The sequence below is a fragment of the Mastigoproctus giganteus genome, chromosome 8, assembly GCF_048544385.1.
Source record: "Mastigoproctus giganteus isolate SK-2022 chromosome 8, ASM4854438v1, whole genome shotgun sequence".
NCBI lineage: Eukaryota > Metazoa > Arthropoda > Arachnida > Uropygi > Thelyphonidae > Mastigoproctus > Mastigoproctus giganteus.
In genome coordinates, this window is record NC_143582.1 from 72,144,667 (window position 1) to 72,161,489 (window position 16,823).

A 16,823-nucleotide genomic window follows, 5' to 3' on the forward strand; every position below is an offset into this window, starting at 1 on the left:
AAATCAAGAGGAAGGAGGATTATATTTGGGTTTATTCCTTCTTGAGACCTTAAAAAAAGTGATATAGGCATGAGAGCATTCAAATGGGTGAACTTATAACCATTAAAAAATGCATGGTGCTTCTAGGATTGACCATGGGATCAGAAAAAAAGAGCATTAAAAGCAGGATAGTTCTATGAATGGTACTGTTATAATGGGAGTTCATAACAATATATATATATATATATATATATATATATATATATATAATTTTATTGTATATTTGAATATGAGGTATTGCTCAAAACATCAAAGGCAGATATTGCTGGGATATCAGAGATGTGGTGTCACACAGATATAAGGAATGCAGAACTGGAATTTGGGGAGTACAATGTGTACAGAAAGGATAGACAGGATAGGAAGGGAGGAAGGGTTATTAGTTAAGAAACACATAAAATCTAAGGAAGTGAAGCCAGTCGACATCGCTGGACAGTGCAGTGTCGAGTCAGTTTGGTGTGACATAAGCATTGGGAGATTAAAATTGAGAGTAAGAGTGTGCTATAGGCGTAATGACTCTGAATGAGTATAATAAGAAACTGTACAGGGAAATAGAGTGGGCCAGTAAATCAGAGAGTCTTATAATGAGGGATTTTAATTTTCCAGATATTGACTGGAATTTGTGGGTTGGTCACTCGCACACTAGCAAGGCTTTTGTGGATTTATTTATTGGATAATTGTTTTCTACATCAGCATGTTCAGGAGGCAACTAGAGGGAGTAATACTCTTGATCTGATTATCAGTAGTAATTCTTCATGCATTAAGAATCTGCAGATAAAGGAACCACTAGGTGGCAGTGATCACAGTGTGCTGAAGTGGGATTTACTCACTTCTTGGGATTCACTAAAGGGAAGGGTTTTTGCTTGCATAAAGGTGACTACGATGGTCTGAGACAGTATTTAAATTCTATACAGTGGGACCAACTGATGATGTTATCAACAGCAAATTCAGAATGGGAAGCATTCAAAGAACTTATCTTGGAAGCTACTAGGCTTTACTTACCAACTAAGAAAATAAATAATATTACTATGTACAGTAAAATATAATTTTATATATAATTTTGCAAAGGATTGTAGAATGCTGTTCCCACAAAATTAATATCATTTCTATAAGAAATTCCATCCTTTTGATTCATAAAAATTTAAGGTTATAGATATGTATTTAGTCTGTTCCCCCGAAATCTGTTCCCACTATAAGCCTATGATGACCATGACTGTTCAGTCCACTACCAGTTATATAGAGATAGAGATAAGGAACCTTGTTAATCCACTCATATATGAAACATGGATGGCAGTGCATTTGGTTACATTAATAGAGCGATGGTTACTCCCATCATGTCCTGGATGGAAGATAGAATGGCATAATAAAAACTACAGCTGGATTAAGGAATCCCTGCAATATGAAGTGCGAAAACCTTAGTGATTCTTGATTAATACCACCTGTGACACTCCAGCAGCTGGCAATGTCCTCAATGAAGAATATTCAACACCCCCCCTCCCCCCAATGATTTCATGGATGTCCTCATTAGTTTTATCCTGCTGGGGTATAAAACTTATCTAGTAGCAGCAGGAAACCACATACATTTTATCATGGATCCACCTTTGAGTAAATGCTGATTATGCAGCATGCATTTTCTTTATTTTCATTGATTCATTATTAAATCATTTAGTTTTAATTTTGCTTTTCACTGTCTGTTTTTCATTCACTGAATTGATAAAATATTTTTAGTGTGATATTTGGAGAAAATTTGCTGCAGAATGTGACCATCTGCAAGATATTCACAAGTTGCTTTGAGGATATATAAAATAGATATCTGTAGAAATACTGTTATACTCCATTGGATAATGTAACTGAGTGGTGAAGCACAAGATTGCAGAAGTGCATGTATTTGAGTGAATGCTGGTAAAGTCCTGTGTGGCTGCATTAACTGTATTTATACAGTTAATGATTTATACAATTAACAGTTATTTATACATTTAACAATTGTATTCATTGTTAAAATGACTAATTGGAAATTCCTCTGACCAAGTAGTGGGCTCAGTATCAAGAAAATATTTTTATTTTTGAATAAAATTAAATGAAAAAAAATTTACATTTTTTCCCTTTCTTATTGCAGAATATGTTCTTGGCAATCATCAATGACACTTATGCAGAAGTGAAGTCAGAAATTTCCAGTCAGAATAATGAATTTGAAATAGTGGACTTCTTTAAAAAGGTAAGTTATTCATCATAACTTCATCTCCAGATTGTTAAGAATAAAAATTTTATTTATGATCTTTTATTTTTTCACCTTAAAAATATTAAATTCTTAATGCTATACACTATATGTATCAATAGAAATATTACACCAAAAACCTGAAAAATTTTAAGTTGCATGAAAGAATATTGAATTGTAGATTGCCCACCATGATTTACCTTTGTCTTGTCTTCTGCAACTTTTAAAAGATACCTGTAGTGATGAGCAAAACAAATCTTTTGGCAGTCAAGTTACAGAAAAATAACTTGAGTCAATTTGAAATAAGGCACAGTTCAGTATAGTAGCAGTGGGAGTTGAATGGGGAATTTAATTGAATCATTGATTTGAGTCAGTCAACTTCCAAGAGATTCAGTGCTCAACCAGCTTGAAGGAAATGACAGGTAACTTTATGTAAACAAACCATTCTGTGTAGTAAACTAATACAAATGAAATTACTGGGAAGTGGGGGCTCATGGTGTATGTCAGTCTAGGTGTTAAGTAAATAATACATATACAGGAACTCCCCGACTTATGTTGCATTCTGTGGAATGTTACGTAAGTTGGATTTTACCTAAGTCGGGGAATTTACCCATGATTGTGCAGCACTTGCTGAATTGATTGAATCAAAAAAGAAATGTTCGATGAACATGTAAATAAAATTATTTATTGTATTTATTCAATTTTTTATCTCATGCACAGGAAAAATTACAAAAGTGTGCAATTTAAAAAAATTTAAAAATTATAAAATTACAAAAAAAGAGAGAAGACAGGCATAATTGTCAGTAAGTTTTACCTATCGAGCATCGTTGCCAGAATAAACAGCTTCAGCTGATAAGTATGCCACTGTGGAGATTTAGAAGCCGCTCAACCTTACGAAAGAACATATTAATGGATGACTGGATGGTGGCTTTTTTCTTTTCATTGTATATTTCTTTGTAACAAGCAAGCATACCATTCACCCCTCTGTTAACTTTAAGAATCATTTGCTGTCAGGATCCATCTTCTCAAACCTTGCCACTGCCGATGCAATTTCACAAAATGCCATTGCCATCTCTCTCTCTGGTGATGAAGCATCTCGGCTCCTCATTTGGTTCATTTTGAGCTTCATCAGCATTTTCTTCTTTCACTATCGCTGCCTGCAAGTCAATAAGTTCTTCATTAGATAATTCCTTCTCTTCTTCTATTAATTCCTCCACATCTTTGGCATCAACCTCCAACTGAAGTAGCTCTGCCAGCTTTACAATCTTATCTGTAACCTCTTCATATGATTCGTCTTTTTCAAATCCTTCAAAGCCTTTTATGTACCTTGGGCATATTTTCTTCCATGCGCCATTTAAACAACTTTTAGTAATTTCAGCTTAGGCCTTATTAATGTTTAATGGCATGGTAAATATTGTAAGATTTCCAAAAGTCTCTTAACGTAAAATTTTTCTCACCGTCTACTGCAGACAATGCCTGAGCAAATGTTGAGCATAAATAGTATACTTTTAAATTTGAAATAACACCCTGATCCATAGGTTGGATGAGTGAAGTCTTGTTTGGCGTTAGAAATATGACTCTCACGTTCAAATTTGAATCATCTAAATGCGTAGGATGTCCAGGAGCATTATCTAATAAAAGCAAAATCTTGAAAGGAACATTGTTGTCTTTACAATATTTTTCAACCTTGGGAATGAAGCAGCATTTAAACCAATCCTCAAAGAGAGATATTGTTATCCATGCTCTCTGTTTCGATTGGAAATGCACGGGTAGGGTGGCTTTATTGATGTCCTTAAATGCACGAAGATTACCAGAATGGTACACAAGCAGTGGTTTTAATCTGTAATATTCTGCTGCATTAGCCCCAAGCAAGAGCATGGTCCTATCTTTTGACACCTTGAAACCTAGCATTGTATGTTTCATCTCTTTGACAATGTATGTTCAATCTGACACTTTTTTCCAATACAGAGCAGTCTTGTCGGTGTTAAAAATTTGCTGTGTTGATGTGCCACCTTCATCAATAATTTTTTCCAACACGTCACAAAATTTCTCTGCAACTGCAGAAATCGGCACTGGTGACTTCACTGCATATTTTAACATTGTGGAAACCAGCGCGATACTTGAACCTATTAAACCACCCGTTGATTGCCACGAACTTGGGTTGTGGTTTGCCGTACTTATCCTTGATATCTTTATAAATACTTGTTGCTTTTGCTTGAATGGTCATTAGACTCAGGGGCACTCGATTCTGAATCTGATTTTCGATCCATATTATTAACAGCTGTTCCATCTTCGATATAGCACCTGAACGCTGTTTTGTGATCACTGCTGATCTTAAGTGCATTGATCCTTTGACATGTTCCTTTATACGTGCACTGTCCTTTAAAATAGTATTCACTGTTGAAGCAGCGAGACCTAATTCCCTTGCAATAGATGACAAACTTTGTCCTGCTTTGTACTTCTTAATCATTTTCATCTTCATTTCTAAATCAATTTTGTTTTGTTTCCTGGCACTACCACTACTTGCAATTTCAGTTGGTAGCTTTCCCTTCATCATTGTAATACGTAAATAAGAATGAAGAGAAGTTTCTGAAAATTTGTATTTTATATGATTGAAGATTTCAGTGAAGGGGAACACATTTCACCATAATAGCGTAAAAACCCACACAATTGCAGTTATCGGTATTATTGCAAATGCAATAAGATCGAGTTTGCCACCCGTTTATAATTAGATGCACTAACAGAAAAGCCCAATAAACTGGAAAGTGCAAATTGTTTTATGGTCGTGACCTCCAGAAACATGCTTTAGAAAAATATCACAAAGGCGTTCAAAATTGATTCTTATAACGGGAACATATGATAACGATGAAAGGGTAGTGCAATTTCCATTATAAATATGATCTTTTAGAGAGATAAATAGCTTAGTAATAAAGCAAAATTTTCAACTTCCAAGGACTTGGAACAAATTACAAAAAAAAAAAAAAAAAAAAAACAATATCGTATTGGGTTCACATTACGATATTTTCACGATACATCCATTTATTCCAACAGGATGCAAAATACATTTCCACGATTTTTTTTTAGTTTGCACGGGCAAGGGAAAACTTATGTAAAATCGAATTTCCGTAAGTCGAGTATTACGTAAGTCAGGGAGTTCCTGTATTAATATTCACTCTTCGTGCCAAGCAATGAGCACACTTGAGTGAAAATTATCTAAGGATTTAGTTGTTTCTGAAACAGCTGAATAAATAGGTGATTAAAGCAGTTTTTAGTACTTTCTGTTCATTCCACATTCTGCAAGCCAATTGATACCTACCAAATAATTGTTAGAATATGAACTGAATAATCTTTCAATAACCTGTTTCAGTAAATTGTTCCCATCACTACCACTAACCTTTGTATCGGGAATTGGCTGCAGGAAATCTTTTTACTAACCTTCCTTGGGGCTTATACACTCAAGGGGTATCATACCCAGTATCCATCCATGCATGTCATACATTTATGCCACAGAAAAGCTTTCTGCAACATGCCCCATGGCATGATACTTTCTAAATTTTTTATGTATTATATTTGTCTGGGAGTACAGCTGAAGATTTATTCACTTATATACTAATGATAGGAGCATAATAAATAAATTTAATTTGGAGTATTTGGAGTATTGATTAATTCAGCAAATGTGGGCATTATAGGGTTATCAGAAACATGGTGCCACTTTGATATAGGGAAAGTAGAATTTGAATATATGAGTACAGCATATTCAAAAAGGACTGGAGGGGAGAAAAGAATTATTAGTATTATAAAGTGATGCGAGGAAGTAGACTTTTTCTGAATCTTCTAAAAAATATTAAAAAATTCTATATTGCTCATATTTCCATCATCAAAAAGTGGCTATCTAATTCCACTTTGAACTTTACCAAACTCTCCACCTTGACCATTGTGGCAGGTAACTGAGATAGTTCTAGAAGGCTCACAATGTTTCTAGAGGACTCTGTCAATAGTTCTAGAACCTTCCTGAAAGTAAACTTCATGAGGTCCAGCCTTCTTTACTCTCCAGCATTCTGTATTTGCACCTCTCTGGTTCTCCTCTCTTCTACATGAAAATATGCTTCCCTCATTCATTTTACTGACTTCCTTCAGGACCTTATATCTCCACCAAGTCTCCCCCACCAAGATTAGTTGACAAGCTTTGCATTTCACACTGTTCTTCATATGGCCATCAGTTTATATCCCCACCAAACTGGTTGCCCTTTGAATCCTTTCTGGAAGTTCTGTTTTTCTTCAAGGTTGGCCTCTTGACTTGAACAAAATATTCTAAATGCAGCCATGCCATCATCTTATGTAAAGGGATAGTAACGTCCATTTTCCCTACTTGATTCCATCTTCCTATAAAAAGACACCTTGACACCCCTTTTCTAGAAGGCTCCACTGCTGAAACTGTGATCCTAGTGAATGATCACAGTTTCACTGCTGAAACTGTGATCCTAGCCTTGGTTTTAGAGAGGTCCAAATCTCTGACCGAATCATTCAATTCTGCCTGAATGATTAGATGCAGCTTTGCAGTATCAACAGTTGAAAAGTCTGGATCTGTACTCATTCTGGGTTCTACATCTTCTGGAGGCTCCTTTTTTCCAATCCTGAATCAGTCTAGTGCATGTTTCCTGTAGCTTTGGCACTGACATTGTATCATTGTGAGGAACCAGCTTTAGAGAATTTCCCAGAAAAGCAAGAAATATTGTTACTTTTGCATGAGCTTTCTCATGCAAAAGTAACAATCGTTTATGTGGTCTCAAGGTTCCTGGCATATTTAAACATAGTTCACAATTTCCTTATGTAGACAACACTTGTTTACAAACAGCAATTCACTAAAACACTTGTTCACTTTGTTCACCACTCGCTCTCTGAAGCGCACACACTTTTTGAAATACAAAAATGCTTGCTTGGTGCGGAACCCACTCATATATATATACCAGTAGAGAAGTTTCTAGAAGGCTCACAATGTTTCTAGAGGACTCTGTCAATAGTTCTAGAACCTTCCAGAAACCTCTTGATCTTTCTTCCACACATGAGGTGCCTCTGTAGCCAGGTGGGCAGGAGCAGCAGTGCGTAGCACACACTTCTTGATTAGACCAGGGTTCGAGCCCATGACCACCAAATACGGAGGATGCGGAAAGGTCAGGGAATGACCACCGCATATCCGCAGAGCAATATGGCCTTAGTTGCTAATGCTCCTAAAAACCAAATAACAAATAAATAATAATCCACACGTGAAAATATTCTAGAATGCTCCAGAACATTCTTGAGTGTTGTAGAAAGCTCCTGAATACTCTAGAAATCTCCCAAATGTTTTAGAAAAAAATACATAGATAAAACAGATGGAAAATCAACAAAAAGATCCATCTATTGCACTTGAATAAAAAATATATTAAAGTAAGAATTGAGTTTTCATAATTATATTTTTTTGTTTAGGGTTATAACAACATGCTGAGCAAACTGGGAAAAAGAGATAAAATTATGGATATACAAAGTGCCCTTAAAGTAGCTAATGGAATGACAAACCGAAAATTATCCTTTGATGAGGCACGTCAACAGCTGAAGTCGTAAGTATCTTGGGATGGGCAGACTGGCTAATTTTCTATTAGCTTAAATTATTATTAAGGTTAATTTTATTTATAACACGTTTATAAAAATAAAACCAAAAAGAACTATCTATTATATAATTACATACCTGCCAACTCTCCTGATTTACAATTAAGAATTTGTCTTTTTGACTTCTTTCGATCCATTCATCTCATTTTCATAAAACAGTTTTTCCCCATCTTTTTCACAAAAAAATAGTAAGCTACGGTTTTGTTGTTAAATTAAATTCAGAAATTTTTTTAAAAATCCTTCAAGTTACTGCTTATTTTCAGTAACAAACTGGCCATCGGATGTAAGTCAACATTGCATGAAATGTATGGAATATTGGTAAACACTTTGCCTTATTCTCTGATACTTGTGTGTGCAGTGATCATCATATTTTGTGTGTATGTGAGTGTGCAAAGCTAATTAAAAATGTCCTCCAGTAAGGCTAAATAAAGATGGAATTTCAGAAGGCATATATGTAAGATTTTCCATGTATCATAAAATTTGGAAAAAGTAATGTGTACTTTTTATGCTGTATGTAGATGTGATTTTTAATTTCAAGTGGTGAGAAGGGCATTGTAATCAAATGTTTACAAATAAATAAGCACAAAGACAATATGCACTATATAGAAAGAAATGCAAAAATAGATGTCGAACTTCCACTGTGACTATAATACAAGCTTATGTACTAAATGATTATTTCTACTGTTTATCGTAGAGCATAATCTACCTCTGGGTTGTTAACAGGCCAGATTTAAACTTGTTGTGGCCCTAAGCTATAACATCTATGAGGCCCTTTCCCATCTACCAAATAGTGGAGGGGAAGGGCCTCATACCATGGAATCAGTTTCCCTTTTTTCCTCTTAGGATATAAATTTCTCACAAAAAGGGAAATTTTGCTCCAGTTGACAACACCGATACTCACATTTGCAATTAACTCGATTTTGCGTATACTTGGCATACCACACTCGTGATAAGTATATTCTGGGATCAGCTCGGCCAATACATGCACTGCCGCACCTGAACTCAAAAGGCCACACAATTTTTTTCATCAGCAAGTAATAACAACTGATTAGCAGTTCACAATGATAGTCAAAACCATAACAAAAATTATCGTAATTTTGTATGATGTTTACAGTTCACCTGTGACAATATTAAAAAAGGATTTTTTAAAGAAACCCTTGTACTGTTAGGCCCAAACTGTAACTTGTTTAGCTTATATGTACTAGTTCAAATTGTAAATCTGACTCTGGATGCTAATCATGCAGGCATATTGTTCACATATGTTTCCTGATGCTGAAATTGCAGAAAAATTGGTTGTGGAAAAACAAAAATAGGAGGCAGCATTAGTGAAATTGCACAGAGAGGGAAAGAAGAGGTAATGATGGCTCTGAAAATGTACCATTTTTGATTTATAAAGATTGAAAAGTATGAAAGAATGTGGGATTCCTCTATAAAACTGTCTTGTACATAGTGTTCATAATGTCTGTTATGGCAGGCCCCCTAAAATTGGAATAGCCAGGATATTAAAAGAGAAGATTGAGCACTCACAAATTAATGAGGTAACAAGGCTGCCCTTGCTATTTTATTAATTTGTGTGCTGAAAAGGAGTGCATGCCTTCCTGTAAAAGCGGATAAATGTTTGATGGATATTTACTACTATCTAGAAAGAAGTAGTAAAGTGAAAGTTATATTTATCTCTGCGACATGCATGCCAATATTTTTGGAGAATGGCATGTGCATTCAGAATAGTAATCCCATTTATTAACCTTAAAAATTGCTAAGAAATTGCTCAAAATTGTTCACTTTCTAATATCACCTTTATTTTATAAATTCATAACAGCTTTATATTATAAAGCTATTATGAAGACAACTGCGAAAAAATCCATTTTTTTTTATTAACAACATACTTTTAATTAATTTTTTTAAAATAAAACTCCCTCTGCAGTGCTGTAGACATCTTTTGTTATCACCTACTGTCACTATCATCAAGCAGAACTGCCATAACAGACATTAATCTAAATTGAAAAACCCACATGCTTCAACTATTGTATGTGTCAATAATGTGAATCCAGGAAGTTTAACAAGTGCAGGTGCAACCATAAAGTGTAAAGCCGGTGCTCTTCAATAATTGGATACAAGAGATGCTGCTAATTTTAAATTCTTTTTTTTTTTTCAATCTGCATATAATTATCAAAAGTAGACTAAACTTGATCCTGCATCCTGTTTTCACAGTAACTAACAGAGATTTCTAGACTTTTCAGTGGAGAAACCAAAGAAAGCACTTTTGTTGAAAGGTATTTGTTTTTGCTGTGTGGACTGAGTAGACAACGGTCCTGACATTGCTGAAATTGTGTTTGGTTTCAAAAACACAACACGTATGATTCTGAATTAAACAGCTTCACTTACACTATCTTTGACTAAATGTTGGCTATCTTTGAATAAATATTTAACTAAACTGGTAGAACAGTGGCATCCTATGACAACTGTATTTAAAGAAGAGGTTAGAAGTGATGAGAAATGCCATAAGAACATTTTTCAGAGTAAATTGAAAAGTAAACAAGTGGTCACTAGTGAGTGGTAATAGCCCATGTTAGAATCTAGTTCATAATTCAAAAGAAGTTTCAAAAGAAAGCAAACTATTAACTACTCAAGAAAAAGAAATATATTACAAACATTTGGGGAAAGCAGTCCTAAATCTAAGCTAAATTACTTTAGGCAGATTATTCTTGAACATGAAGGAAGTCCGATCATATTCCTCTTTTTTGGCTTGAATAAAGGATTTTGCTTGTTCCTTTTAAATGCTATGCCAGTTGTTTGTCAAATGAGCCTCACATTCATTTACTGAGATCATTACTCCTGGTTATTGCTGAGGAATTTGCTATATCAGTTAAACCTGACACCTCCATTTTGGAAGTTGATTACCAAAGAAGAATAAATCACTCTAGTTTTGAAAATTGCAGCATCTGGAAACTGGACACCTGTGTGAAACCTAAATGATTTATTTATTTATTATTATTATTTTTTTTAAAGCCCAGACATAGTACTTTGTACTGTATATGGATCGTAGGTTAAGAAGACAAAGGATACTCATTGACATTAGACTTGAATTTCTTTAGGTTGCAATTTTTGGGAATTAAGTGTGAATATCCAGTTCCTGAATAGAATGACAAAATCTTCCCATCCAATTGCACTTCTACTGTTTCTAAAGTAATGGAGAAATCCATTAACCACCAGTTTCTGAACTATCTAGAAACCTTCCATCTGATCAATGAGCACCAGTACAAATTCCTTCAGTATCAATCCACTGGTGATAAGTGATATACTGGCTTATGTTATCCATCAATGGACGAATTCAGTGAAGCTGAAGTAGTTGCTCTTGACATTTCAAAAGCTTTTGATCGTGTTTGGCATAAAGGTATTCTAAATAAGATTCCATCTTTTGGATTGATGGCGTTTTCTATAATTGGGTATCCAGTTTTTTCTCTGACCACTCACTGCAGTTGATGGTAGTCGGCTCTCTGTCTTTTAACTTTTCCACTAATGCTGGTGTTCTCAAAGGTTCAGTTCTTTCTCCGACTATTTTAATGGTCTTCCATTGACTGGACATTATGTATATATATATAATTAAGTGCATCACCCCTTAAAATTGTAATTGTCATCCAATATAACGTTTATATGGCAATATTTCTTACAGTTTGCATCAGATAAGATCGACATGTGTAGGTGATGATGTAATATTGCATCAGCTGTTACTTTCAGCTATATAAGCACACCCTGCCAGAGTTGCAGTCATTAGCATTAGTAGAGGCATATGATGCAAGAAAGCAAGCTTATTCAGCATCAGCCGAAAAAAAAAAAAAAAAAAAAAAAAACCCCACTCCCATTTCACCCCTTTGTTCGTTCGAAATACCTGTCCAGTTGAGCTTTAAATTTGTTTAGGCTATCAACTTCAAAAACAAGTGATGGAAGTCGGTTCCACCAACCAACCACCCGCTGGCCAAAGGCAAATTTCCGCACATCTATCTGACATCCGTCCTTCCTCAATTTGAATTTATGCCCTCTGAGGTGATTATTCTGAGCAAGATGAAGAATCCCATTGGCATTGAGCATGCTCAAACCATTCAAAGCCTTATACACCTCTATCAGATCACCTCGCCGGTGCCTAGTCTCCAGACTCTGTAATTTGCAAAACTTAAGCTTTTCTTCGTAAGAGCAACCCTTTGTTCCATTCACTAATCTTGTTGCCCTTCTCTGTACCCGTTCCAGCAGTTCTACATCCTTCTTGAAATGAGGCCTCCAGACCTGTATACAGTACTCAAGATGTGGCCTAACCATTGCCTTATACAAGGGAATAATCACCTCCTTATCCCTGCTAGAAAAATTCCTGTATATCATTGACAAGACACCATGAGCTACTCTTGCAGCTCGTCTGCACTGCTCAGAGAACTTCATATCTGCCTGCACAATTACCCCCAGGTAATTGTGCAGGCAGACTGTCACTACACTGTCAGTGTAGTACCGCAGAGTTGATACGTTGCTCTGGGGTTACTGTTTCCCATATGTAGTACTTTACATTTGTCAATGTTAAACTTCATTTGCCACCTCTCAGCCCATCTGTTCAACCTTTCCAGATCCTGTTGCAGCAGCATAGCGTCAGTAGTGTCCTTAACAACCCTGCCAACCTTTCTATCATCTGCAAACTTGGACATTAAACTTGATATCCCATCATCAATATCATTCATAAACACCGAAAACAACAACAGACCCAACACTGAACCCTGAGGAACTCCACTAATAACATTAGTCCACGTTGATCAGTGTCCATTGATTACCACTCTCTGTCTTCTGCCACTCAACCATCCCCTTATCCATAGCAGCAATTTGCCTCCAATGCCACACTGTTCCAATTTGTGCAGCAGTCTTCCATGTGCAACACTATCAAAAGCCTTTCTAAGATCCAAATATATAATATCAAAGTTATTCCCTGCATCCAGTTCTTTTGTGACTACATCATAGTATCCAATCGAATTGGTCAGGCAAGACCTGCCCTTAACAAAACCGTGCTGTGTCTGAGCTATAACTGAATTCTTGTCTAGATGATCCTGCAGTGCTTCTTTAACCAGTGCCTCCATTAATTTACCTGGAACAGAAGTTAAACTAACAGGTCTATAATTACTTGTGTCAGCCTTTGATCCTCCTTTGTGAATTGGGGTTACATTTGCACATCTCCAGTCTATGGGTACCTCCCCTGAGTCCAAAGAAGCTCTCATAATTATGGCTAGGGGTTTGCTTACTTCCTTTGCTGCCTCCTTTAATATAACTGGATAGATCCCATGCACCCCAGGTGCCTTTTTTATGTTTATCCTCAACAATCTCTCCTCCACTTTCCTCTCAGTTATTACAAAATCATCCAGCTCACTGCCAGTGTTTACTTTACCTACATCATTCTCCTTCCTGAATAACTCCTCATGCGTGAATGTAGATGCAAAATACTCGTTTAGATTGTTAGCCACCTGAGCAGGATCCTCAACTGTTGAACCATCAATATCCAGTGGACCAATCTGATTCATCCCTTTCCTTCTTGAGTTTAAATATGTAAAGAACTCTTTTCTGTTTTTCTTTGCATCCTTTGCCAAGGATTTTTCGTAGTCTGCCTTTGCCTGCCTAATCTCCTTTGTGACTTGGTTACAGACCAACTTATATCTATCATAGGCTTCCATGTCATCCATTAATTTGTATGTATCCCATGCATTTTTCTTCTCTGCCACGTCTCATTAGTTCATCTGACAACCATTTAGGCCTAAACCTTGAACAATATTTCTTGGTTGGTATGTAAAGCCTGGTAGCCTCCAAGATTAGTTCCTTGAATGCTTCCCATTTTGAGTTTGCTGTTGGTAACATCATCAGTTGGTCCCACTGTATAGAATTTAAATACTGTCTCAGACCATCATAGTCGCCTTTACGAAAACAAAAACCCTTCCCTTTACCTCTGATGGTAGTTACCTCCTTGAGTAAATCCCACTTCAACACACTGTGATCACTGCCACCTAGTGGTTCATTTATCTGCAGATTCTTAATGCATGAAGAATCACTACTGATAATCAGATCAAGAGTATTGCTCCCTCTTGTTGCCTCACGAACATGCTGATGTAGAAAACAATCATCCAATAAATCCACATAAGCCTTGGTAGTGTGCGAGTGACCAACCCACAAATTCCAGTCAATATCTGGGAAATTAAAATCCCCCATTATAAGACTCTCTGATTTACTGGCCCACTCTATTTCCCTGTACGATATCTTATTATACTCATCAGAGTCATTAGACCTATAGCACACTCCTACTCTCAATTTTGATTTCCCTATGCTTATGTCACACCAAACTGACTCGACACTGCCCTGTCCATCGATGTCAACTGGCTTCACTTCCTTGGACTTTATGTGTTTCTTAATTAATAGCATAACCCCTCCTCCCCTCGTGTCCTGTCTATCCTTTCTATACACCTTGTATTCCCCCAAATTCCAGTTCCGCATTACTTATATCTGTGTGACACCACGTCTCTGATATCCCAACAATATCTGCCTTTGATGTTTTGAGCAATACCTCAAATTCATCAAATTTATTTACCATTCCTTGCTTATGTCAGAATGGCGAGTTACATACAGTTGATGCCACGAAGGAAGAGTGCTATTGTTGCTTTATGTGAGGAAGGATGTTCTTCCCATTTGTTTGTTTTGTTTTGTTTTTAGTTTCTTGGCGCAAAAGCTGCTTTGGCTATATTGCGTTATGTTCTTCCCGTCATATTGCTTATAGAGTGTAATCTGTTCGGTCGACAGTGAGTAGATTTCTTTCAAAACTCAAGAATACTGGTTCTACTGATAGAAAAAAAGAAAGCAAACGAGCCTCTATGCCAAAACAGGACCGCGTTTTGAAGCTCTTATGCCTTAAAAACCGTAAAGCTTCTTCATCTGAGCTGAAAAGAGAATGGAAAGAACATACAGGAGTGGTAGCAATGCAGTAAAAGTCAGAAGATTCCTCTTCAAAAATGGACCTGTAGCCCGTCGTCCTAAGAAGCCCCTCCTCACACAAAAAATGAAAATGGCCCAATTAATTTGGTGTAAGGAGCATATCAAATGGATCCCCCAAGCAGTGGAAGTCAGTTATTTTCTCGGATGAGAAGAAATTCAACTTGCATGGCTCTGATGGGAGACAAACGATTCACCGTAGATGTGGTGAAGAATACCATCCAGACTGTATGGTGTCTACAGTGAAATTTCCTACCTGCCAAATGATATGGGGGTGTATCGCAGAGTAGGTCACCTGCAGTTTATAAAAGGTTCCGTAAATGCAAATGGATACCTGGCTATATTGGAAGTCAAATTGTTGCCAACCATTAGACACCATTTCAACTTGCCAAGTAACTGCATCTTTCAGGATGACTCTGCTCCTTATCATTGGGCGAAAATAAGTAGGCACTTCTATGGTTACTTTAGCTTCATTTCTGCATTAGAGGTTCAACAGTAATGTGTTTACATTTGTTACAGGTGAAAAAATGGTTGGAAGAATGGTCCATTACAACTCTTAGATGGGCAGGAAACAGCCCGGATCCTATAGAGAACTGTTGGCGTCGTGTGGAATCTGCAGTTGCCAAAAAGAAACCAAAGACCATTCATGAACTTCAGGAAGCCATAATTCATGTTTGGAACCATGAACTATCAGTTGATTATCTTCATAAATTGATCTTGTCAATGCGTTGACGGTGTGCTGCTGTCATCAGGACCAGAGGCGGTTCAACTAAATATTAGTTTGCACCTGGTGAACTTTTCATTTTGTTTGAAGCAAATTGAGAGCTTCTGATAACATTTCAGCCATAATTGTTGTGTTTACCAAAACTGTTGTATAAAGGTTCCAAATGCTCATTTTGGAATATTTTGAGAGCACCTGTCAAATATTACTTAGCTTTGCCTTAACTATTAATAAATATCTTTTGTTTATATTTCTATTTGTGATACTAGTCATTAATGTAACATACCATCCTGAAAAAGGGTTAGAAATGTTAAATTCCTAGGTGATGCACTTTCTTTCAACACCAGTGTACATTGAATGTATATTTCATTAAATTATGGACAGTAATGTAAAATATTTCCCCTTCTTTTATGCTTAGCTAATCAAATAAGCATCCTTGGATGCTTATTTGTGTCATTATCCAAATGCTTGTATACAGGGTGAATGGAAAGTCATTACTTCTTTTTAAAATTACAATATAGAATATTTATTTAAATTATGTTGGAGTATTTGATACTATTTAATGTCATGTACTACAATTTTGTTTTAGCTAAGTAATGGCTAGGCAGTATAGCATTAACTGTAGACAAATATTGCAGACAGATCAATAGTATGGTGATTGATAACATACAAGAGATGTAGATGAGCCAAATGAAGAAAGAATAACATTGAATCCTAAAACCATTCAAGGTTGCCACCAAAAGCTGATGACAGTAGAATCTGGAGCTGCTGGAAAGTGTACCAGAAGACCTACTTCTCTGTCAGATGAAAACATTAAGGTGGTACAAAATATTCATTTCACAAAGTCCAAAGAATTCCTTTAAAATGTGTTTCAGTGGAAAATGTAATAATTAGATTGAGAAAGGTTGTTGACAATAAAATAAAAAAAAAAAGTTAACTGCAGCCATTATCAACCCACTGCAGGATGGAAGCCTCCTCAACAATTCATGCTGAAGGAAATGGACCATAATCTGCCACGCCGGTCCAGTGCGGGTTGGCAGATTGACTGTATTTAGCAGTCAGGGGCTTGAACCCCGGTCTACTCAAAGAGTGTGTGCTATTGCACTACCGCTCCTGACCACTTGGCTACGGAGGCTGCATGTAATACTGGTGCTTATCTTAAAATTTGAATAAAATTGAATATATATATATATAAAGTAAGTG

The 16,823-nt window shown here is 36.3% G+C and overlaps 1 protein-coding gene across 1 annotated transcript in view; it reads left to right on the forward strand.

The window, feature by feature from the left end:
- Nucleotides 1–16,823, forward strand: part of LOC150081625 (polycystin-2-like) — a 260,880-nt gene that overhangs the window by 207,850 nt on the left and 36,207 nt on the right. Inside the window, exons 11-12 of the mRNA XM_090379489.1 lie at nt 2,153–2,251; nt 7,718–7,848. Coding sequence (XP_090235615.1) covers nt 2,153–2,251; nt 7,718–7,848 — 230 coding nt within the window. The remainder of the gene's footprint in view (nt 1–2,152; nt 2,252–7,717; nt 7,849–16,823) is intronic.